This window comes from Halichoerus grypus, chromosome 10 (genome assembly GCF_964656455.1).
Source record: "Halichoerus grypus chromosome 10, mHalGry1.hap1.1, whole genome shotgun sequence".
NCBI classification, from domain to species: domain Eukaryota; kingdom Metazoa; phylum Chordata; class Mammalia; order Carnivora; family Phocidae; genus Halichoerus; species Halichoerus grypus.
The window spans coordinates 110,236,669-110,262,324 of record NC_135721.1 but is presented as its reverse complement, the minus strand read 5'-3'; the positions used below and the strand labels follow the sequence as shown (position 1 = coordinate 110,262,324).

At 38.9% G+C, this 25,656-nt stretch overlaps 1 protein-coding gene across 4 annotated transcripts in view; it reads left to right on the top strand.

Moving 5' to 3' along the window:
• Window positions 1-25,656, top strand: part of PTPRA (protein tyrosine phosphatase receptor type A) — a 156,793-nt gene that overhangs the window by 56,156 nt on the left and 74,981 nt on the right. For 2 of the 4 annotated variants that reach the window (XM_078057020.1, XM_036093237.2), the window contains exons 2-3: window positions 20,685-20,856; window positions 21,922-21,999. The exons of 1 other annotated variant lie outside the window; for it this stretch is intronic. In XM_078057020.1, the coding sequence (XP_077913146.1) occupies window positions 20,848-20,856; window positions 21,922-21,999 (87 nt within the window). In that variant the 5' untranslated portion in view covers window positions 20,685-20,847. The remainder of the gene's footprint in view (window positions 1-20,684; window positions 20,857-21,921; window positions 22,000-25,656) is intronic. One more of the 4 variants, XM_078057021.1, reaches the window with a different exon arrangement.

Sequence of the window (25,656 nt, the reverse complement as noted above, 5' to 3'; positions counted from 1 at the left end):
CGCCCTTTTCTTTTTTTCACTTTTTAATTTTAAAATAATTTAAGACTCAAAAGCTGCAAAATACTATAGGTTCCCATTACACATCATCCAGTATGCTCCAGTAATAACATCTTACATAAATAACCACAGTACATTTTCAAAAGCAGGAAATTGATATAGGTATAATACTATTAACTAAAAAACAGACCTTATTTTGGATTTTTTGCCAAATTTTACCCGTATGTATGTATGTTTTTGGTGTATACTGCTTTGGAAATTTTATTACATACGTAGAATTGTGGGGTTTTTTTTGTTTTTTTTTTTTTAAAGATTTTATTTATTTTTTTGACAGAGACACAGCGAGAGAGGGAACACAAGCAGGGGGAGCAGGTGAGGGAGAGAGAGAAGCAGGCTTCCCGCTGAGCAGGAAGCCCGATGCGGGGCTCGATCCCAGGACACTGGTATCATGACCTGAGCCAAAGGCACATGCTTAACGACTGAGCCACCCAGGCGCCCACATACGTAGAATTGTATAACCACATAACAATCAGGATACAGAACTGTTCTATCACCACAAAGAAAAAAATCCCTCATGCTCCTCCTCTCCCCATACTCACACTCATCCTCTCCTCAATCTTAAAACTTGTCAACTTATCACTGTAAGTTTTTCATTTAGTGAGTGGCATTTAAATGGAATTATGCAGTATGTAGCCTTTAAAAATTTTTCACTTAGCATAATGCCTTTGAGATCCACCCAAGTTTTTGTTAAGTATCAGTGGTTTGTTCTTTTCTTTTTTTTTTTTTTTTTTACAGCTCAGTGTAGTATTCCATTGTATGGATGTACCACAACTGATCCATCTGCTTGTTGAAGGACATTTGTGTTGCTTCCAGTTTGGAGCTATTAACGAAAAGACCGTTATAAACATTCATGTACATGTTCTTTGTGTGGATATGTTTCCCATTTCTCTGGGGTAAATGCCCAGAAGTGCCATTGCTGGTAAGTAAGTTAAGTGTTTAGTTTTTTTGTTTTTTGTTTTTAAAGATTTTATTTATTTGAGAGATCGAGCACGAGCCGGGGAGAGAGGGAGAAGCAGGCTCCCCGCTAAGCAGGAGGCCCCATGCAGTGCTCAATCCCAGGACCCTGGGATCATGACCTGAGCTGAAGGCAGAGGTTCAACCAGCTGAGCCACCCAGGTGCCTCTAAGTGTTTAGTTTTTTAAAGAAACTGCCAAAGTTTTTTCCAGACTGGCTGTATGTAACATTTTACATTCCCACTAATATTATATGAGAGATTCAGTTTCTCTGTATCCTTACTAGCATTTGACATTGTTACCATTTTTTTTAATTTTCAGTCATTCTAATAGGTATGTAGCAGTATCTCATCCTGGCTTTACTTTGCATTTCCCTGATGGCTAATGATGGTGAACATCTTATGTCCATATTTAGCATCTTATAGTTTTCAGTGAAATGTCCTTTCGTTGTTTTGCTCATTTTCTTTTTTTATTTTTCTTTTTTAAAGATTTTATTTATTTTACAGAGACATAGCAAGAGAGGGAACACAAGCAGGGGGAGTGGGAGAGGGAGAAGCAGGCTTGCCGCCGAGCAGGGAGCCCGATGTGGGGCTCGATCCCAGGACCCTGGGACCATGACCTGAGCTGAAGGCAGACACTTAACCACTGAGCCACCCAGGCGCCCTGTTTTGCTCATTTTCTAAAGAGATTGTTTGTGGGGCGCCTGGGTGGCACGGTTGGTTAAGTGTCTGATTCTTGGTTTCTGCTCAGGTCATGATCTCATGGATGGTGAGATGGAGCCCCCATCAGACTCTGCGCTCAGTGGGAAGTCTGCTTGAAGATTCTCTCCCTCCACCCCTCCCCCACTCGCTCCCTCTCTCTCGAAAATAAATAAATCTTAAAAAAAAAAAAATAGGGGTGCCTGGGTGGCTCAGTCGTTAAGTGTCTGCCTTTGGCTCAGATCATGATCCTAGGGTCCTGGGATCGAGCCCCACATCGGGCTCCCTGCTAAGCAGGAAGCCTGCTTCTCCCTCTCCCACTCCCCCTGCTTGTGTTCCTGCTCTTGGTCTCTCTCTCTCTGTCAAATAAATAAATAAAATCTTAAAAAAAAGTGTCAAGTAAAGGAGTAGCAAAGCTTTAAAAAGGGAGGGGGGGCGCCTGGGTGGCTCAGTTGGTTAAACGTCTGCCTTCCGCTCAGGTCATCCCAGGGTCCTGGGATCGAGCCCCACGTCGGCTCTCTGCTCAGCCGGGAGCCTGCTTCTCCCTCTGCCCCTCCCCCTGCTTGTGCTCTCTCTCTCTCTCTCTCTCTCTCTCTCTTTTTCAAGTAAATAAATAAATAAATAAAATCTTTAAAAAAAAAAGTGTCAAGTAAAGGAGTAGCAAAGCTTTAAAAAAAATTAAAATAAAAAATAAAGAGATTCTTTGTTTTCTTGGCTGTTGAGTTTAGAGAATTAATTATACTTTCTGGATAAAAGTTCTTTGTTGGATATGTGTTTTGCTAATATTTTCTCCCACTCTGTGTCTTGTCTTTTTATGCTCCTTTAGTCTTTCATAGGTCTGGTTTTTAATTTTGATGAAGTCCAATTTATGAATTTCTTCTTTTATAGATCTTTCTTTGGTGTCATGTCTAAGAACTCTTCACCTAACCTTAGGTCTCAGAGATTTTCTTCTAAAATTTTTAAGTTTTACATTTTATATTTATTTCTAGTATCCATTTTGAGTTACTTTTTACATAAATTACAAGATTTTAGTCAAGGTTCTTTTTTGTCTTTGCTTGTTGAAGTCCAGTTGTTCCAGGCCCATTGAATTCCTTCCTCCATTGAATGGCTTTTGTATCTTTGTAAAAAAAAAAAAATCAATTAAGCATACTTGTGAGTCTTATTTGTGGACTCTCTATCCTGTTCTATTGATCTATGTCTATCCCTTCTTCAGTACCATACAGTCTTGATTACTGTAGACAAATAGTCTTAAAATTGGATAGTATGATTCCTCTAAATTTATTTTTCAAAGTATTGTTTTATTCTAGTTCCTTTGCCTTTCCATATAAATTTTAGAATACACTTGTCAGGATCTACCAAAAAACAAACAAACAAAAAAACCTGCTTTGATTTTGACAGGTATTGTGTTAAACCTTTAGATCATTTTGGGGAGAATTGACAGTTGCATTAATGTTGAGTTTTCTAAAACATGAACACAGTATGTATCTCCATTTATTTAGGTATAATTTGATTTCTTTCATCAGTGTTTTATAATTTTTAGCATATAAATCGTAAACATGTCTTGTTAGATTTATACTTACGTATTTCCTGTTTGGGGGAGTGATTGTAAATGCTATTATGTTTTTAAGTTTGGAGTGTACTCTTCTCTCATTCTTGGGACTCTGACACAAATGTTCGATCTTTATTATTGTCCTATAGTACTCTAAGGCTCTCTTCATTTCTTTTTAATCTGTCTTCTCTTTTTTGTACAGATTGGATATTTTTTATTGATCTGTTTTTAAGTTCATTGATTGTTTCCTCTGTCACTTCCATTCGGCTGTTGAGCCTGTCCAGTGGGTTTTTCAATTGTATTTCATTGTATTGTATTTTTTAGTTTTAAAATTTCCATTTGGTACTCTTTATATATTCTGTTTACTGAGTGTTTAAATTTTCTTGTTGGAGAATTTTGATAACAGCTGCTTTAAAATCCTTTTCAGGGGGTGCCTGGGTGGCTCAGTCAGTTAAACATCTGCTTACGGCTCAGGTCAAGATCCCAGGGTCCTGGAATCAAGCCCCACATTGGACTCCTTGCTCAGCGGGGAGCCTACATCTCCCTTTCTCCCTGCCTGCCGCTCCCCCCGCTTATGCTCTCTCTCTCTCTGTAAAATAAATAAAATCTTTAAAACAAAATAAATAAAATCCTTTTCAGGGGTGCCTGGGTGGCTCAGTCGGTTGGGCGTCTGTCTTCAGCTCAGGTCCTGGGATCAAGCCCGTGTAGGGCACCCTGCTCAGTAGGGAGTCTGCTTCTCTCTCTTCTTCTGACCCTCCCCCCTGCTCATGCTTTCGCTCTGTCTCTCAAATGAATAAATAAAAAACCTTTAAAAAAATCCTTTTCAAGTAATTCCAACATCTATATCATCTTGGTGTTGACATCTACTGATTGCCTTTTCTTCATTCAAGCTGAGACTTTCATGGTTCCTGATATGACAAGTAATTTTGGATTGCATCCTAGACATTGTGATATTTTGATTCCTATTTAAATTTTTATATTTAACAGGCAGCCAACCTATTTAGGTTTAGAGGACACATGCTGGCCCATCTTTGTTGGTTGTGGTTCAAAGATCAGATTAGTTTTCAAGCCTTGCTGTGCTATTCTGGTCTGCTCTACTTGTATGCTTCCAAGAGTCCAACCTGAAATCTGGGTGTTGTTTTAGATCAGTTTCAGTTCTGAAACTTTTTGCTGTGTTGTTGCTGGTCATTTTTACACATGAGTCGCTTGGAGGTATGTATAGGATTGTGTACATGTATTTTAGAGGATTTGTTTCTCTAGCTCCCTCTTCACCATAATCCTCCCTATACTGTCTGGTTGTGCTGGGGTCAGAATTCTGTTTTGTTACTCCAGGGTGGAGATGGAAGACAGGGCTCCCCCCATGTTCTCCACAGCTACAGTATCGGGGTGGGGAAAGGTGCTGCTGCCTCATTAACGCAGGACGTTAATGCAAGATTGGAAGACCGAACTCTGCCCACAGTTTCTGGGCTACAGTGCCTAGTGAGGAGAGGGAGGTGGGCACCACTTTTTTTGTTGTTGTTTGCCTGAAGTAGGACATGTATGGTCAAAATGTTTTTGTCTTGGCTGAGCTGCCCTTTTCCTGGTCCTTTGTCTATAAAAGCCAGTCTTTTCTTGGCATTTTTTTTATTGTGCTCATTACTGTCTTCAGGTTCTGGGCCTCTCCAGAGCTCAGACTAGGACATATTAGAAGTCAAACCAAACCAAATCAAACAAAAAGTAGGAAACTTCCTGCTGGGTCAGTCTTTATTTCCATGGTCCCTAGCCAGTCCACCTTCTTTTTTCCCCTTTTCAGAATCTTCTTTCAGTTGCTTCATGAATTTTGTCTGGGGTGCTTTTTGTTGTTGAAGTAGGGGAGAGATGCATATTCCATATTGTCCTGGCCTAGAAGACCCCATTTCAGTTTTAAATTATGAACATTAGTACATTAGTTTAAGGATATTAGTTTTTTACCTATGTACTTTTTTCTAAGTGCACAGTCTTTCATCTGCAGTTAAGTTTTGGGGAGGATTTTCCCTAATGATTACATCTCATTTTGTTTTCTTTTCTCATCCTTTTAGCTAGAACTTCTAGAACAGAAGTCAGCCTACTATGGCCTGCCTCCCATATTTAGCCTTCTGCCTTTTTGTGTATGACATATGAGCTCAGAATGGGTTTTACATTTTTAAATGGTTGGGAAAACCTCAAAAAAAATATATATGAAAATTATATTAAATATAAGTTATATTAAATTCAAATTTCAGTATTCATATATAAAGTATTATTGGAACACAGTCACATTTATACTTTCCATATCGTCCATGGCTGCTTTCATGGCACAGCAGCAGAAGTGGGTAGTTGCAACAGAGACCATATGCCAGCCTTTTGAAGATCAATAAACCATAGTGGTGATAGCCAACGTGCTTTTCTTATTTTCCTTTAGTGATAATTGATTTCAGTGCATACTGCCTTTCAGTATGTTGTTGGCCATTAGGCTGAGATAATATTTTCAGCTGGAAGGTTATTTTGTTTCTGGTGTCTAAGGATTCCTGAGAACATTCCCTCACAAGTATGGTTTTTTTCCTCCATTCCCTGACTTGTTGAATGCACCTGCTAGGTAAACGAGAAACCTAAGAGGAGTAGCACTCAAGACCTCTCTCTCCCTTGCCCCAAGAGCAAATCCACTATCAATGCCTGTTCAGTTTACCTCCTAAATATCTCCCTGCTTGTAATGCTTTTACATCCCTGCCAGTAGCCTTAATCTAACTGGGCTACTTATACTTACATCCTGTACTCTGTCCTCCGTACCTAGCCAGAGTGCTCATTCCCTCTTGCTTCCACTCTTCAAAGGCTTCTGAATGCTTGTAGGACAAAGAAAAATCCTCCTTTTATGGTCCTGTTCCGCATACATCTCCAGCCTTCTCTGGCACCATGCTCTTCATGCTCCAGTTACAATGGCTTCTTTCAGGCCCTGCTCCCACCATTTCTTTCTTTCTTTTTTTTTTTTTTTTTTTTTTTAAAGATTTTATTTATTTATTTATTTGAGAGAAAGAGAGAGAGACAGAGAAACAGCATGAGAGGGGAGAGGGTCAGAGGGAGAAGCAGGCTCCCCGCTGAGCCGGGAGCCCGATGTGGGACTCGATCCCAGGACTCCAGGATCATGACCTGAGCCGAAGGCAGTTGCTTAACCAACTGAGCCACCCAGGCGCCCAAGCTCCCACCATTTCTGAGACCACTAGCTAGAACTGAGTTTCCTATCCTCCTCTCCTGTTTAACTCCTGTTTATTTTTCACATTCCAGTTCAGGAATCACTGCTTTAGGGAGTCCTTGACTGAGCTTTTTGACTAGGTCAAATTTCTACTTATAGGTTCTTCGAGTACTGTAATTCTCCTCCTATCACTTGTCACATTTGTCCATTTGTTTAATGTTGGTTTTTTGTTCTTAGACTGTAAGTTTGATGAAGGTAGGGATTTAGTTAGGTTTTGCTTGTTACTATTTCATTTCTAGTACCAGGAGCAGGACCTGACATAGTAAATGCTCAATAAATTTTTTTCCCTAATGAATGCATTAAAAAAAAAAAATCAGGAGTTTTACAAGTAGCTTTTTTGGCATCCATCAGGGTAATCATGTGACTTTTAATATTTTGAATTATTTTAATGAGGATTTTTATTAATATGTTCCTTAATAGCCCATGGTTACATTTCTGAAGTAAACCTCTAGCAGGCTGGAGACTCAAGAAAAAGTTAAGTTCAAAGACAAGTCTGCTGGAGAATTTTCTCTGGCTCGAGGGAGGAATAGTCTTTTGTTCACACCTTCAGTTGATTGGATACGGCCTGCCCATATTATGAAGGACAGTCTGCACTAGTTTAAATGTAAATCTTGTCCAAAAAATACCTTCACAGAAACATCAGACTAATGTTTGACCAACTTGGCACCTATATGCATCTCCTTAAACCATACTTAATCTCTGAATAAAGACAATAACAAGGTCATGCTTCCACCCAACATCGTATAACTACCCTGCATACAACCAAAAGTCACTAACCTTTTCCCTAGGAGAGGATGCAAAGTCCTTAGATGATGTTTACTTTTCTACTTGGTAACTTGTAACTTAACTCCTGTGATGTAAAGTTAACAATACTTGAGTACTAGGATCAGATATTTAATCTGATATTTTTCCCTGAAGAAAATGTTTACATATCTATTTTCTATTGCAGTCTATTTTCTTTTTTCTCTTTTTTTAAGATTTATTTATGTATTTTTGAGAGAGAGTACACATGCCTGCACTCCGGAGTGTGGTGGAGGGAGAGAATCTCAAGCAGACTCTGCTGAACACAGAGCCTGAAATCTGGGCTCAGTCTCCCCGCCCATGAGATCATGACCTGAGCTGAAATTATGAGTAGGATGCTTAACCTACTAAGACACCCAGGTGCTCTATTATTGTCTATTTTTTGTTGCAGAAGACATTAAAACTTAGTAGTGTAAAACAACAACCATCTAATTAGCTTACCATTCTTTGAATCAGTAAACTGTGTTGGGTTAGCTGTTTGGTTCCTCTGTGGTCTTGACTACAGTCATTTGTGCAGCTGTAGTCAGCTCCTGGTTAATCTGGGACTGACTCAAGCACATGTCTGGCAATTGGTGTTGGCTGTCTGCTGGACCTCTATATGTAAAAAGGTCAGGGCTTTTTACATAGCCAGGGCTGCTTCATATTATGGCAGAAGTGTTCCCAGAGAGCAAAATGGAAGCTGCAAGGTCTCTTGAGGTGTCAACTTGGAAGTTACACCATCACTTCTGCTGCATTTTCTTGGTTCAAGCAAGTCACAAGGCCAGCTCAAATCAAGGGGTGGGGAAATAAGCTCTATCTTTTGATAGGAGTACTAGTTTCTTGTTATAAAAAGTATGTGCAGAATTTTTATAGCCATCTTTAACAATCCGCCACAGTCTTTTTTTTTCCTTCTGACTGCTTAAAAAAAATTTTTTTTTTAATTCTTTGGTTTTCAGAAATATTACTGTGGTATATAAAGACACAGATTTTATTTATCTGCTTGAGGTTCTTAGGATTTCTTGAATCTGTGGCTTGATGTCTTTTGTCAGTTTTGGAGAATTTTTAGCCTTTGTCTCTTCAAGTATTTCTTCTGTCTTATTTCTCTTATTCCTTTTATCTGGGACTCAAATTGTAGAATAAATCATCTCATTGTATTCTCTATATCTCTTACCATCTCTTGTATTTTTTATCCTTTTGCCTCCCTTTGCTTTATCATAGATACTTCCATTTCACTAATTCTCTCTTCAGCTGTATTTTATCTGTTCTTAAATCCATCTGTCGAGATGTTTATGTCAGCTATTGTATTTTCTCAGTTTGAGAATTTCTGTTTGGTCTTTTTTTTTTTTTTTTTTTTAGTTCTGCCCCCCCCCCCCTTTTTTTTTAATAATGGTGTTGATTCTTGGCTGAAATTCTTAATGCTATGGTACTGTTCTTGTCTATTTTCTACTGATTCTCATGTTATTTCCTCATGGACCAGACATTGTATTTTTTAAATTGTTTGTAAAAATAATTTGAGACTTAGGATGATATCTTTTTTTAGAGAGGATTTACATTTGTTTCTGGCCTTGCCTAGAGGTCTTGAATCATTTTAATCCAGTTTTAGGGCTTGAGATTCTTTTAAATAGGAGTTTAGTCCCTACTTTAGTCCACTGTCTGGGATATCTATTATGTGTGGGGCACTTTGCTAGTGCTAGGTAGGTTCTGTGAGCTGAGCAGGCATGGTCTTTAATCTACACTGGAGACAGAGTTTTGATTAAATGACAGATAAATGTATATACAATCAAGTTCTGTGAAAACAATGAAAAGGTTGCTGTGGTAGTGAATATTTGGAGTGGGGAGGGTATGAAAATGGTCCTACCATAACTAACTTCAGCAGGTTTCGTTTAAGCTGAGACCTGACTGATGTTGAAAGAACTGAGACCAGAAGCTCCCAGACAGAAGCAATTGCCAATATAAAGACTGAATAACACCCCAAAAAGTGGGGGTAGGGGCAGGGGCGGTAGTTGAGATTGATTCAGAATTATATTAATGAGTTCTGGGAGATGTCCCCTATCCCCCACCATTTTTCTCCCAATTTCCTTCAGAAGATTAGTGAATTAAGAGTTGATGAATTTAGGCTCTAGATCTAGCTCTGTGATTTTTTTTTTTTTTTTTTAAGATTTTATTTGAGAGCGAGAGAATGAGAAAAGAGTGGGGTAAAGGGCAGAGGGAGAAGCAGACTCCCCCCTGAGCAGGAAGCCTGACTCAGGACTTGATCCAGGGACTCCAAGATCATGACCTGAGCCAAAGGCAGATGCTTAACCAACTGAGCCACCCAGGCACCCTAGCACTGTGATCTTGCACTAGTTACCTGATTATTCATTCAAAGCAAAGCAGATGGAGGGAAGGGAGGAAGGTGAGGATACCACATAGAAGTGAGATGGGAAGTAATGAAAGGAGTACGTGAGGAGAGAGACCATGTCAGGTTTCTTCATATTCCTCACAAGTGTTTACACAGTTTAGCACATACAGTAGGCATTCTTTAAGTGCCTGTTGATTTAACAAAATTAGAACAGATCAGAGAAATTTTTTTAATGGGGAATTAATCATAGAAGAGAAGAATGAGGTAAGAATTTTCCATCTTGCCCTCTATTTAAAGGAAAGAGAGTAAATGAATCAAAATGAAGAAAGACCATTTTTACCTACCTCCTGGATGATATGAGTTCTACTGACGAACCTGAAATGTTTTGGGTAACATGAGAAAGGTGGGTAAGAAAACACTTGAGATGTGAGCTCCTCAAGGGCAGGAGCTTTTCTCTCTCCATCCTTGTGTGGTACAGGACAAGGAACTTAGTTGAGCAAATGAGCAAATGATTGGTTCCCCACTTTGAAGGAACTTAGACGGTCCTTGCTTTACAGGACAGGTCTGCCATCCATTTGCTTTGTATAAAGTCCAGGAAGAGATTCCTCTCATAATATTATTAGCCCCAACTTCTGATCTGATTGATGGATTACAGAACTTAAATTTCCTCAAAGTCCAGCAGTCAGAGAACACATTGTTACTCTGAGGTAAACAAGAGTATACCTCTCAGAGCCTTATGAAGTGTATTCTATTTCTGGCCACAGACTGTAGGTCTTGAGCTGATATTTGAGAGGGAAAGATTGGAACTTAGTAACTGAGTTATACTCCCTGTATCTTAACTTTCCAACCATTATGTAAGGCTTTCTTTTTCTAGAAAGAGACTAATGTGGAATGAGAATTAATTCTTGTCAGTAAATGCAAAGCTTTAAGTAGGTCATCTGACTTTGCTATTGTGCACCACATTCACCCTGGTTATAAAAGGGCCTTTCATGAGTTTTCTAGGCTTTCATCACTCCCAGACTCTCTACAGGCATTGTGAAAGAATTAAACTACCCTCCCCCTGCAACGCCTGTCTCCTGGACTCTTTCGTAGAGTACACACTGCACCATGTGTAGCTCAGCAGGGACTCTTTGCAGACACTGAGTATATGAACAGTCCTCCTTCCAGATAAGAGATTTCAGTATTGATTAGTGTCACAGCATAGAAATTAGTGTCTGCCAGTATCTCATACACTGACTTGGCAACCCAATTTTTGCCAAGTTTGTAGGCCAAAATTTAAATGTCTATATTAAAATTATTTTTTTTTAAAGATTTTATTTATTTGTTAGAGCGCACAAGCAGAGGGAGCGGCAGGCAAAGGGAGAAGCAGGTTCCCTACTGAGCAAGGAGCCCGATGCAGGACTTGATCCCAGGACCCCAGAATCATGACCTGAGCCGAAGATAGACGCTTAACCAACTGAGCCACCCAGGTGCCCCCCCCTTTTTAAAGATTTTATTTATTTGTCAGAGAGATAAAAATTATTTTTATATAAAATTTGCCTCTAGATAATTTCTGTTTAATCAGTTGGATAGGAGGCTGATGACTGCTTCAAATCTACAATTTTTTTTTAAAGGAGAGAATCAGCACTGCAGGCTTAAATAAGTTTTGCCTACAAGAGTAGAGGAAGAAGGTAAACATGGAATTATGGAGGGGTATTTAGCAAGCTGCTTGTGGCATAATCTGGGGGTAGTAAATGATTTGCATTGTGCTGGTGTTGAGACTCCTACATCTCAAGGAAACTATAACTATGTAGATAGGGTTAACAATACTTACTGATTTTTCAAGGACTATATAACCTGTCAATTATAATAGATTCCAAATGATTCTGGTGAAATTAGTCTCTTGGGGCCTTCCGGTTTACCTGTTGTTGCCACTATAAGATATTCTCTGACATCTTCTGAATTTTTAGTCACTTTAGTCCTTTATTTTTTTGAATCATCTTTAGTATCTACCAACCATTCCTATCAAAGATAGACTCTGGTTCAGCAGTTCAGCTATTTTCTTGCCAGTACTCAACCCTATTGCTTATAGTTCTGTTACATTCAGCCAGCAAACCTTAATTCTGGGTTTTCCAAACCATTACTGCTTAGAGAATTTTCCAAAAAAGAATTCTTCTTTTTTATTTATTTTATTTTATTTTACTTATTTATTTATTTATTTATTTGACAGAGAGACACAGCCAAAGAGGGAACACAAGCAGGGCGAGTGGGAGAGGGAGAAGCAGGCTTCCCACGGAGCAGGGAGCCAGCCTGACGTGGGGCTCGATCCCAGGACCCTGGGATCATGACCTGGGCCGAAGGCAGACGTTTAACGACTGAGCCACCCAGGCGCCCCCCAAAAAAGAATTCTTGAAAAGTGGGTCTCATCTCAGCTGGGCCCTTTTCTTTGATTTCCTGCCATTTTCTGCAGCAGCAGTGTTAATCTTAACACTTCTCTTACAACTTTATTCCACTGTCTTCCCCTCTTTTTTAGCCTTTGACTTTGCTACATTCTTCACAGGAAATCTCAAAGACGACAGATTGAAACTCCTTCACTTTTCCATTCTTTCTCTTATCTCTTCTACCTTCTTTTCCTTCCCACTAAGTCCTCCTTAGCATTTACATTTGATTAGTTCTCTCTTAACCTAACAAACCCTTTCCCAGTGCAAATCAGTGGCTAGTTTTGCTAGGGTATAAAAATCCTTTCTCTAGTCAACTTGGTACCCAACCCCCCATTGTTTCTTAGGATTTGCCTGTAGGTTGTTGTGGGTTTTCTGTGTAAACGATTGTATTTCCTGCAAAAAAATCATATCCTATCTAATTTTTTTTATTTTTATTTATTTAGAAAGAGAGCATGCACATAAGTGGGGGGGGAGAGGGAGAGAGAGAGGATCTCAAGTGGACTTTGTGAGGAGCATGGAGCCCAACACAGGACTGGATCTCACAACCCTGAGATCATGACCTGAGACGAAATCAAGAGTCGGACTAACAAACTGAGCCACCCAGGTGCCCCTGTATCCTATCTAATTTTTATGATTCTATTTCTTATTGCCGAGGCTAGGACCTCTCATAAATTTTTTTTAAAGATTGATTTATTTATTTTAGACAGAGGGCATGAGCAGGAGAGGCAGAGGGAAAGGGAGAGAGAATCTCAAGCAGACTCTACACTGAGCACGGAGCCCAAGGTGGGGCTCAGTCTGAGGACTCTGGGATCATAACCTGAGCCAAAACCAAAAGTCAGACGCTTAACTGACTGTGCCACCCAGGTGCCCCTCTCATAAATTATTGAATAGTAGAAGTGATAATGGGTCTTCTTGTCTTATTCCTAATTTTAAAGGGAATGCTTTCAGTGTTTCCTTACTGAAGATGATAGCTGCACAGTGTTAGGGTTGTTGTTTTAAAACAGGAACTGTTTTATCATGTGAAGGAAGTCTTCTGTTCCTAATTCAGAGGGGTTTTTAAAAATCATAAATTCATGTGTTTTTATCCAGTATTTCCTCTACAACAATTGAAATGATTATATGATCTTTCTTCTTTATTATAGATTTTATATCCACACATTTTTGTACACTTTGGATAAACTCAGATTGATTGTGGTTTGTCTTTTTTATATACCAGGTTCAGGTTGTTAGTAATTTGTTTAAGATTTTTGAATCTATGTTATTATTGAGTGGAAAAGGGACTGTAATTTATTTTCTTGTAATGTTTTGTTTAATTTTAGTGCCAAGTTTCACTTACATCTTAGAACGAATTGGAGATTATTCCCTCTTTTTTTCTCATCTATCATCTTGGCATAGTGTTTTCTTTGTGAGGAAAACTTTAACTTGTGGTTCAGCTTCTTTAACAGTTATAAGAACATTCAGGTTTTTTATTTCTTTTTTTTTTTAAGATTTTATTTATTTATTATAAGAGAGAGAGAGAGGTAGAGGGAGAAGCAGGCTCCCTGCTGAGCAGGGAGCCCGATGCAGGACTCGATCCGAGGACCCTGGGATCATGACCTGAGCCAAAGGCAGACACTTAACCATCTGAGCCACCCAGGCACCCAGGTTTTTTATTTCTAAGCTAATTTTAAGTTCCGTTTTTCTAGAGATTTGTCCATTTCTTTAAGTTTTCAAAATTATTTGCCTGTAGTTGTTGATAATAGTCTCAGTTTTCATCTGCTATATTTGTAGTTATTTCCATTTCTTATCTATAATATTTGTGCCTTCTCTTTTTATCTATTTTGTTAATTTGTCAAAGAACCATCCTTTGGCCTTTTTAAAATTTTTATTGTATATTTTCTGTATTGATTATTTCTGTAATTTTAAACAGCTTTATAATTGACATACAATAAACTGTATACGCATTTAAAGTATAAAATTTATTAAGTTTTGACATATGTATGTGGTGAAACTATCACCACAGTCGAGAGTGTGAACATATCCATCATCCCCCGAATTTTTCTTGTGCCCCTTTGTAATCCCTCCCTCTTGCTGATTCCCACTCCTCTGTCCCTAAGCAACTACTGATCTGTTTCTGTCGCTCTAGATTAGCTTGTATTTGCTAGGGATTTATATAAATGAAATAAGGCATTATTGTATTAACTATTTGTTTTTGATGCTTTGACATCTAGGGCCTTGCTTACCCTAAAGAGACTGCCCCTCTCAGGGTTAGCCAATTTCTAGAGATCATAAACAGCTCACCTGCTAGTGTGCCTTTCATATGCAAACCAGCCAATTCAGATCCCATACCCCAACCACCTCCTCCTTTATAGGGCTTTCACATTCTAGGTCACTATCTGCCCATTCACCCCTAGGCCAGGTACCAGGCAATTAGAGATAGCCTCTAAACCCAGAGTTTATTCAGATGAGCTAATTCTCACCTTTTTGCTTTGCCTCGCCTCTGCCTGTTTCTTTCTGCAGAAACCACAATAGCCGAATAACCGTTCTTACTCATGTTGTCTCCTTACTCCCCCTGCTTCCTAACCAACCCTGGTGCTTCATGTGGCCCCTGTATGGTGTGGCATGCCACCTCCTCTTGGGAATTGTGCATAACAAGCTGTCTTTTCAATGGCAGTCATCTGATTCGTTGGTCTCGTCATAACTGAATAATAATAAAACCTGTGTTTTAAAACAAGTATTTACTCTTTTGTTTCTTAGCATAATTGAGATTCATCCATGTTATTGTGTATATCAATAGTTCATTCATTTTTATTGCTGAGTGGTATTCTATTACATGGATATAACAAAATTTGTTTACTGATATATTGATGGACTTTGGGGTTGTTTCCAATTTTCAGCTATTACAAATAAAGCTTCTGTGAACATTAGTGTACAAGCTTTTGTATGAACGTACATTCCTCTTGGATAAATACCCAAGAGTGGAATGGTTGGATTGTATGGCAGGTTTATGTTTAACTTTTTAAGAAACTGACAAATGATTTTTCAAACAGGTTATACCATTTTACATTCCCATGAGCAGTGTGAGGGTTGTGATTTCTTCATATCCTTGACAATACTTGATATTATCAGTCTTTTAATTTTAGCCACTTTAGTGTGGTATTTTGCATTTTATTCTGCATTTCCATAATGATTAATGATTTGTAACATATTTCATGTGCTTGTTTGCCTTACATATATCTTCTTTGGTGAAAATGTCTCTTCAGATTTTTTTCTTGTTATTTTATTGGGTTGCTTATTTTCTTGTTGTCTATATAATATAAAATTTACCATTTTAACCATTTTTAAGTGTATAGTACGGCATTAAATTCCTCACATTGTTGGGTAACCATTATCACTGTCCATCTCTAAAACTTTTTATCCTGCAAAACTGAAATTCTGTACCTATTGAGCAACTCTTCACATTCTCCCCTCTCTGCCCCCCCCCCAACAACGCCTGGTAACCACTATTCTGCTTTCTGTCTGTATGAATTTGACCATATTCTTTTTTTTTAAAAGATTTTATTTATTTATTTGACAGAGAGAGACACAGCGAGAGAGGGAACGCAAGCAGGGGGAGTGGGAGAGGGAGAAGCAGGCTTCCTGCTGAGCAGGGAGCCCGATGTGGGGCTCGAACCCAGGACCCTGGGATCATGACCTGAGCTGAAGGCAGACGCTTAACGACTGAGCCACCCAGGCGCCCCAGACCATATTCTTAATATAATGAAATCACACGATATTTGTCCTTTTGCAACTGATTTATTTCATTTATTATTGTGTCTTCACGGGTCATCCATATGGTAGCATATGTCAGAATTTTCTTTTTAAGGCTGAGTACTCCAGTGTATGTATATACCACATCTTGTTTATCCATTCTTCTGTCAGTGGATACTTAGGTTGCTTCTACCTTTTGGCTGTTGTGAATAATGCTGCCATAAACATTGGTGTACAAAATATCTGTGTGAGTTCCTGCTTTCAGGTCTTTGGGGTATATACCCAGAAGTAGAATTGCTCTATCATATGGTAATTCTGTATTTTTGTTTGAGTAATCACCTTACTGTTTCCACAGTGACTGCACCATTTTACATTTCCACCGACAGTGCACAGGTTTCCAGTTTCTCCACATCCTTGTCAACACTTATTATTTTCCCCTTTTTATCTTTCTCTTTTTTTTCTTTTAAGTAATAGCCATTCTAATGGGCATGGAAGTGGTGTCTCGGTATGGTTTTGACTTGCATTTCCCTAAGGATTAGTGATTTGAGCATCTTTTTGTATGTTTATTGGCCATTTTTCTTCCCTGGAGAAATGTCTGTTGATGGCCTTTGCCCAGTTTTTAATTGGGTTGGCTTCTTTGGTTGTTGAGTTGTAGGAGTTCTTTATATATTCTTTTTTTCAATTCCTTATCAGGTGATTTGCACACCTTTTCTCCCATCTGTTGGTTTTCTTTTTATTCTTTTGATAGTGATCCTTGATTGATGCACAGCTATTTTTAATTTTGATGAAGTCCAGCTTACCTGTTTTTTTGTTTTGTTGAACTGTGCTTCTAGTGCCATATTTTAAAAAGCAGTGCCAAATCCAGTGCCATGGAGCTCCCCCCCTCCCCCGCCATATTTTCTTCTAAGAGTTTTACAGTGTTAGCCCTTATGTTTAGGTCTTTGATCCATTTTCAAAGACCTAATGGTCTTTGAACCATTGTTCAAAGGCTAGGTGTTAGGGAACCAACTTCATTTTTTTGCATGTGGATACAGTATCCAGTTTTCCCAGCACTATTTGTTGAAAAGGCTGTCCTTCCTCCATTTTTGCATCCTTGTCAAAAATATTTGGGTATATTTGTGTGTGTTTGTTTCTGGTTTTGTTTTATTTCATAGGTCTGTAATTTACCCTTTGCTAATACCACACTGTCTTAACTATAGTATCTGTATACTAAGTCTTAACATTGGGTAAATGGATTTCTCCCATTTTATTCTTCCTTTTCAAAATTGCCCCTGGTTTGTTTTTGTTTGTTATTTTATGCATGTAACTGTACTATACTTTGGTTTCATATATCCATTAATTTATTCCAAGGTGTGCTTAAACAGAGCAAATACTTTTCCACATTCTTCTTTGTCTTAATCAATCTGCAATATAAATTTATACCAAACTAATTTGTTTGTTTATTGAAGTAATCTGATTGACTTCCTTGCCTCCAGGCTCATCTCTCTCCAGGCCCCAAAACTTAATCTTGCCTTAGGTGTAACTTAATCTTTTTTATACCTTTGGTAGTCCTGAATTTCATCAGTGGAAGTGAGCATCTCTTCAGGGTTTCAGACTTTTGCTAATTTTGGGGAAGGGGGGTCCTTTTCCCTTTGTTTTAGACCTCTCTGCCACATTGCCTTAAGAGAAGACCTATAGTAATGAAAGTTGATTTCTGGTGTACTAGGCCTTCTTCAGAAGCCTTCAGCAGGTTTTCAAGCTCTTTTCTCTCCCTGGCAAGTATTCAGTGTGCTATTCCTACCCCACCCTCTCTTGATGGCATATATCAGTTTTCTACTCATCCAAACCCACCTACTCCTGCCTCCTGCACTTGTCAGATGTCTCTTGCCTGGCTCTCTCATTGCTGCTTTTGTCACTCTTACAGCTGTCTTCTTCCTTTCTTTGGCTTACTGCCTGACTTCCGTGGCAGCTGCTCTGTCATTGCTTGTCTGCCATTCTGCCCCTTCTCCCACCCTCATACCCCGCACCCCTGCCCCATGTAGATACGTCATGTGCATTCTCCATGTTCAGAACTAAGCTTATCGCCTTCTCCATGGTATGTCACGTCCCCAGAGTGGTCATCCTCCTGCTTATAGCATTACGATTCACCTAAGTCAGACACCTGGACCCTCCTTACCTCTGGCATCTCATTGTTAAGTCTTTGGTTCTACCCCTGTGAAAGGGTTCCTGGAATCCAGTTCAGTGTGTGTGTGTGTGTGTGTGTGTGTCGCTTTGCCACACCAGCAAGCAATTTTTGGACACCAGCATTGTGTTCAAGAACTCAACCCAATTCTGACACTGTCTACTTGGAGATAGAATCAGATTCCACAGGTAAAGGGCTCAGTCCCATAGGACCTCCCTCTGGTTCAGACGACCGGCTACCAATTGGTGGTTCCATTGACCCCCTCCAACTCAGGATGCCAGTCACAAGGCCAGGTTGTTACCTCTACTTCTGACCAACTGGCTGTAAATCAAAGGTTCCCAAGACCTTGGGCTTGATTAATTTACCATAACAGCTCACAGTACTCAGGAAAACCTGTTTACTCACTAGATAATTGATGTATTACAAAAGATATTACAAGATACAAATCAACAGCCGGATGAAAAGATAACATTGGCGAAGTCCCAAGCAAAGGAGCTTCTCTCGTTGTGGAACTTGGGGCTTGGCAGAGTGGCAAATGGAAGTATTCTAGTTTCCCAGTGTGGAAGCTCTCTGAACCCCCTTCTTTTTTGTTTTTTATAGAGACTTCATTACATGGGCACAGTTGATTAATTCATCGGTCATTGGTGATTGATTCAACCTCTAGCTGCTCTTCCCAAGAAATCAGGGTGGGACTGAAAGTTCCAAATTTTTATTCATGGTTGGTCCCCCTCACAACCAGTCTCCATTCTTAGGTGCTTTGCAAAAGTCGCCTTCATTAATATAAACCCAGTTATGGTGGAAAGGCTTTATTATGAATTATAAAACACACATTTCACCTTTATGGCTGTGAAGCATTTTTAGGAACTGAGGGCAAGAGACAAAATACAACAAAAGATCCTCCTTGTTCTTGTCTCTCAGGACATTTTAAGGGTTTGGGAGCTGTGAGCCAGGAACTGTGAATGAAGATCAAATATATCTGAGAAATATATTTTGGTCCTCTGAATGACCAAATATATATATATATATATATATATGTATGTATATATATATATTTGCAAGATCAAAACTTTTTATTGTGGGGGCACCTGGTTGGCTCAGTCAGTTGAGCAGGTCCTCCACACGTTTCCATAAAAAGAATGTCTCAGATGTACGCTGAATTTGAATTTTAAGAACATTTAGGAAATGCGCTTAGACCCTCAAAATCAGGAAAACAGCAGTTACAGTTTTTTAGAATTTCGTTTGTCATATATCCTAGGGCTTTTAAGTATTGTCATTGGCATCTTGGTTTTCCTCTGTTGTTAGAATGTTAATATATATATATATATATATATATATATATATTTTTTTTTTTTTTTTTTTTTTATTGAAGTATATTTGACAGACAATGTTATATTAGTTTCAGGTATACAACAGTGTGATTCATCAAGTCTCTACATTTATGTGTATTTCTTATAAATCATAATGTCATGCCCTGTAAATCCTCTTATCAGAGTCTCTAGATACTCCTGCCCTGCCCTGAGGTCCTCCTGGTTTATTGGCTAGATTACTCTTGAAGGCTTCAATCAGTGGCCCTCCTAACCTCAAACCCCACCAGTTAGTTGATCCTCCACCCTGCTGTCATTTTTTCTGAAATCCAAATTATTCCAGTCATTCTCTTTGTGCTAAAGCCTTTGGTGGTTCCTTAGTGTGTTCAGTGCAAGATCAAAACTTTTTATTGTGGGGGCACCTGGTTGGCTCAGTCAGTTGAGCAGCCGGCTCTTGGTTTCAGCTGGGGTCATGATCTCAGGGTCGTGGGATCGAGTCCCGTGTCGGGCTCTGTGCTCGGCCCCGAGTTGGCTTGAGATCCTCTTCCTCTGCCCCCTACCCAACCTGCGTGCCAACATGCACACATATACACGCACACACTCTCTCTCTCTCAAATAAATAAAATAAATCTTTAAAAACTTTTTATTGTGGCATATAAGCCCCTCCAGGATCTGATCACTACTTCTGGTCACCTCACTGCCTGCAGTACTTCCACATATCCTCACAGACCCCAGTCTTTCAGGTCTGTCATTTTCACATTCATTTAATGCATACTTATTGAGGTCCTGCTTGATGCCCTTACCCAGCTCTTTGCCATTCCTGGAACCAGATAGGTTTATTCAAGCCTCCAAGTCCTCTCACTTGAAGGACTGTTTCTGACCATTTTCTTAGCTCACTACTCTTTATCCTCCCAAGTTCAGCTCAAGCATTACCTCCCCTGAAAAGTCCTTCTCTGGTCTGCAGTTTCACCACCTTAATGTTAATCAGCTAACATTATTTATGGCAGGTGATAATTAAGAGTTTGAACAAATTGTTTGTGCCTCACTACTGGCTAGGGAACTACTGGATGACAGTGTCCATATCTAATCTGTCTGGTGGTATTCCCAACATTAGGTAAAGCGTGAAGGCAAGGACATGAGCTTTTGAGTTTTTAAAAGCCTTGACTTGGAATCCTAATAGCCACTCAATAGGTATGTGGCCTTGAGGAAATTCCTTAACCTCTGTGATCTTAAGATTCTTCATCTGTAGAATGGAAAAAGGATATCTAACTCATCAGGTGGTTGTGAGGATTAAATGCATTAAAGTATATAGAATGCCTGGTACTAGTGCCAAGCACATAGCAGCAACCAGGGATTGTAGTTGCAAAAATAGTTTTTGTTCTTAATAATAAATAATATAATGTTGATTGAGTGAACAATTAGCTGAAGGAATTGAATCCTCCTTCTAGGTGCCTTTTACTCAAATCAGAGAACCTGAACAGCTCTAGGAGAAGGCCTGGGCAGAGCTTAACACTCCTAGCTGCCACTTCTTTGTTTCTCCCACACCTGAGAGACATCCTCAGTAAGACTGAGAGTGGAATACATATCTTTCTCCCCGAGAGCTTCATCTCCATGAAAGAGGTGAGTTTACTTAAGTCAAGACTAGTACTTGAACAGTCATAATATATTGAATATCTGAAAATCAGTGATTGATTAATGTGAGCACATTTAAAACATTCATTGCCCCTTTGCTTAGAAATATATAAAATGGAAATAATAATCAGTTTTAGTTGGCATTAGGAAGATTTATCTGTTTCTACATTTGTCTTTACGCTTTTTTTTTTTTAAGATTTAGTTATCTGTTGGGGGAGGGGCAGAAGGAGAGAGAGTCTTAGGCAGATTTCCTCACTGAGCAAGGAGCCCAACGCAGGGCTTGAACTCATGACCCCAAGATCAAGACCTGAGCCAAAACCAAGAGTCCGTCATCTAATGAACTGAGCCACCCGGGTGCCCCTAGTCTTTACAGTTTTAAAAGAACAGATCATGATAAGATTTGTGAAGAGAAGTCAGGTAGTCCTGGATTTGAATTCTACTTACACAATTTAACAGCTATGTGATCATCTTTCAATTTCTTTATCTGCAAAATGGGAGTTAAGAAGAGTATGTAATTTATAGAGTTGCTGTGAGATTTAACGGAGATAAAATGCCAAATATTGAGATAATTTGTACCTGACGCTTGATCACATTTTATTAGTGCTAATGGATTGAATATTGAATGCTTAACTTGGAATAGATATTCTCTTAATGGAAGCTATCACAGCCAAAGTCTACACTCTTGGCAATGTGCAGATTGGCTGAGCTTTCCTTTGCCAGTGGGGGCTTCACAATATTGATTCCTTGAAATATTTTTTCTTTAGCAAATGAATGCAGCATTGTACTTACTAGCAAGAGGGCTGAGAAAAATACATTCCAGAACACCTTCATCATTCCCATTCCTAGATCATCACAAGTCATAATATTAAGAGTTGGTCTTCTTATTCCTTATAACTAGCTGTATCAGGATTGGAGTTAGTTGTATAGATCAGAAAATAAAATAGGTTTTTTTCTTTCTCATATATATGAAATAAAAATAAGCAGGACTGGTATTGCAGTTAGTGTCATCAGAGAACTTGATTTCTTTCTAGCTCTCTATTCTGCTATCCTTAGGTCACTTCAGGGTCCATAAAGGCTGCCGGGGCTCCAATGATCACATCTAAATTCCAGATTACAGGAGGAAGGAATGGGGTGAGTGGCGGGGGCAACCCCTTACTTCCCTTTAAAACCACCTTCCTAGAAATCTCATCATGCAGTTTAGCTTATAACTCCTTGGCCAGGATTTAGTCACTTGTCCGCAACTAACTTAGAAAGGGGCGTGTTCTTCCCTAGTATTAGCACCCAGTTTTCTTCCTTCTTCCTCTTAGGAGAGGATGACATGTCTTTCGGGACCTCTCAGGGTCCAGTGACAGGGAGTGTATGTTTGGGCAAGGAGTGTTTCTCTTTGGCCTAAAGCCAAAGTAATCTTTTCTCTAGCAGATATTCAGTATGCCTGTAATGGTGCAAGTTGTATATCTGGAATAATTTAGCCCTGAAATGCATGTAAGGATCTATAATTGACTGCTTATAAAGTTAACATCCAAGATTTCTGTAGTTCAAGAGGAACACCCCCACCCCCAAAGGTACGCAGCACTGTAAGTTGCAGTAACACCAGTATCAGCATCATAGGGTTGGGGAGGGTTAAGTGAGAGGAGGCATACAGAGTGTGCAGTGCACGTGGGGCTTTGAGACCTGAGGGGAAGTGTACGTGATTGAACAGCTAGTGAGCACTGCCCGCCATCCATGTCTTCACCACTGAGTGCAGAGCCTCCACACGTTTCCATAAAAAGAATGTCTCAGATGTACGCTGAATTTGAATTTTAAGAACATTTAGGAAATGCGCTTAGACCCTCAAAATCAGGAAAAGAGCAGTTACAGTTTTTTAGAATTTCGTTTGTCATATATCCTAGGGCTTTTAAGTATTGTCATTGGCATCTTGGTTTTTCTCTGTTGTTAGAATGTTAAACTTTCCTGACTGAGCACCCTAATGTATGTGCAGTGGAACCAATTTTTTTTTTTTTTTTTTTTTTTATTAAAGATTGTATTTATCTTTTTGCCAGAGAGAGAGAGAGAGAGGGAGAGTACAAGCAGGGGGAGTGGCAGGCAGAGGGAGAAGCAGGCTCCTCGCTAAGCAAGGAGCCCGATGTGGGACTTGATCCCAGGACCCTGAGATCATGACCTGAGCCGAAGGCAGACGCTTAGCCATCTGAGCCACCCAGGCGCCCCCCAATTTTTTTTTTTTTACTAAGAAATGCTTTTGTGATGAAATAAGGACTGTATATTGACCCTTTTTCTGGGTGTGGTAGAATAGGAGGGAAAACACAGTGTGTGTGCCATTGTGTCTGATAAATCGGGGAACTGCCCAGACTTCATGACTCATCTCCCAGAGCCTCCCTGCTCAGTTATTCTCTAACTTACAGTTAACCAAAGGATTATGATTCACAAGTGCTTTTTGAAAAATGAACAATGTATAAATTTGAGTTTCTTCCATTATCTTGGTTTTCCTGAAATATGTAATTCTGTCTTTACTCAGGCCAGTCTTGCCTAATCAAAAATGATGTATGGGACAGAGGAAGAAATCATATACAATTAACTCTTACTTAACAAAAGCAAACAGAAAGACTGGCTAAAAGAATTGATAGATATATATATATATAAAGAATTGATATATAGACACGGTGAAACACTGTGTAACCACTGAAAAGAAAGGTAGCTAGATGTATTGATATGGAAGATGTCCAGGATTTATTAAGTAAAAATGCAAGCTGTAGGTAGTATGTGTAATATGACCCTTTTTATAGATTTTTTTTTTAAAAATGTATAGTTATATTCTGGTATAGCATAGAAAATTTCTAAAAGAATATAGAAGAAAGTATTGAGTGATTACTTTTGGGAAATGGACTGGCAGGAGGTGAATGAGACCCATGTTTTGCTTTCTATCCCTCTGTATTTCTTTTAATGAGCATGTATATTATTTTTTTTGGAGTAGTTTATGAAAGAGAAGTAGGCCAGTGTCCTTCATATATAACAAAAGCAGTATTTTAATAGACTACATTAAAAGATTCCATTCATTTCAGCTAGAAGATGAATAAGGTCTGAGGATCTAATGTAAAACATGGTGACTATAGTTAATAACACTGTATTGTATAATTTAAATTTGTTAAGAGAGTAGGATTTAAACATTCTCACCAAAAATAAGATGTGAGATGATGAATGTGTTAATTAACTAGATAGGGGGGATCCTTTCACATTGTGTATGTATATCAAATCCCCATGATGTACACTTTAAATATCTTATATGTCAGTTATACTCATAGCTGAAATTAAAAAGATTTCATTCACAGTGGCAGCATAATATAACCAGGAATTAATGCAGGAAGACATGAATAGGACAAAAAATAGAATAAGTACAGTTAACACTTTGAAGAACATCAGAAAAAAAAAAAAGTAAATGAAGAAAATACTGTCCGAAGAGTATAAAATTCAATACCATAATATGCCAGTTCTCCCTGAACTGATTATTTTATCCGCCTTTTATTATAAAAAATTTTAAATATAGAGAAAAATTGAGAGAATTTTATATCCATCCCCACCACCTAGACTCTATAATTAACATTTTATTCTACTTGTTTTATCATGTATCTGTCCACTGTCCCTGTGTTCATCCATGATTCATACTGTTTTTAATGTATTTCAAAGAAGTGTTTATATCAGTACACTTCTTCCCAAATACTTAAGCATGCATATCATTTATGATACTCATCTATGGGTAGAATCGTTTTCAGAGGTGAAATTTATGTGCAAATACACAAATGCATTTCCTTGTCAAAATAAGGGATATTACTGTTGTCCAGGAAGGTACCCTCATGTTCCTTTCCAGTAAATCTTCCATCTCTTTCCCAGGCAAGCATTGTTCTGATTTTTTTCCAACCATAGATTAGGTTTTTAATTGTTTGTTTGTTTGTTTTAAGGTCTTATTTATTTATTTGACAGAGAGACACAGCGAGAGAGGGAACACAAGCAGGGGGAGTGGGAGAGGGAGAAGCAGGCTTCCCGCCGAGCAAGGAGCCTGATGCGGGGCTCGATCTCAGGACCCTGGGATCATGACCTGAGCCGAAGGTAGATGCTTAACGACTGAGCCACCCAGGCGCCCCGGTTTTTAATTGTTTTTAAGATTTTTTTTTTAATTTTGGAAGCACCTGGGTGACCCAGTTGGTTCAGCATCCAGCTCTTGATTTCAGCTCAGGTCATGATCTCAGGGTCATAAGATTGAGCCCCGTGTCGGGCTCAGTGTGAAATCTGCTTGAGATTCTCTCTCCCTCTCCCCCGCCCCCAACGTGCTCTCCAAATAAATAAATAAATAAATAAATAAATAAAATCTTTTTGAAAATTTAAAAAAATTTAATCTCTCTGCCTTATGTGGGGCTCGAACTCACAACCCCAAGATTAGGAGTCACATGCTCAACTGACCAAGCCAGCCAGGTTCCCCTCCACCATAGAGTAGATTTGCTTGTTTTAGAACTTCGTATGTACAGAATCATACATTATATACTCTTTTGTGTAAGGCTTTTTTCACTCAGCATGATATTTTTTAGATTCATTCATGTTGTGTGTATCAGTAATTCTTCTTTTCCTTGTTAATGTTCCATTGTGAGAAAATACCATTGTTTATATAATCTCTTATTGATGGTTACCTGGGTTGCTTTCAGTTTTTTGTTATTATGAACATTTTTGTGCTAGTCTTTTTCTGGACATACGTTTTTATATCTCTTGGGTAAATATATAGGAGTAGAATTACTGGTTCATGAA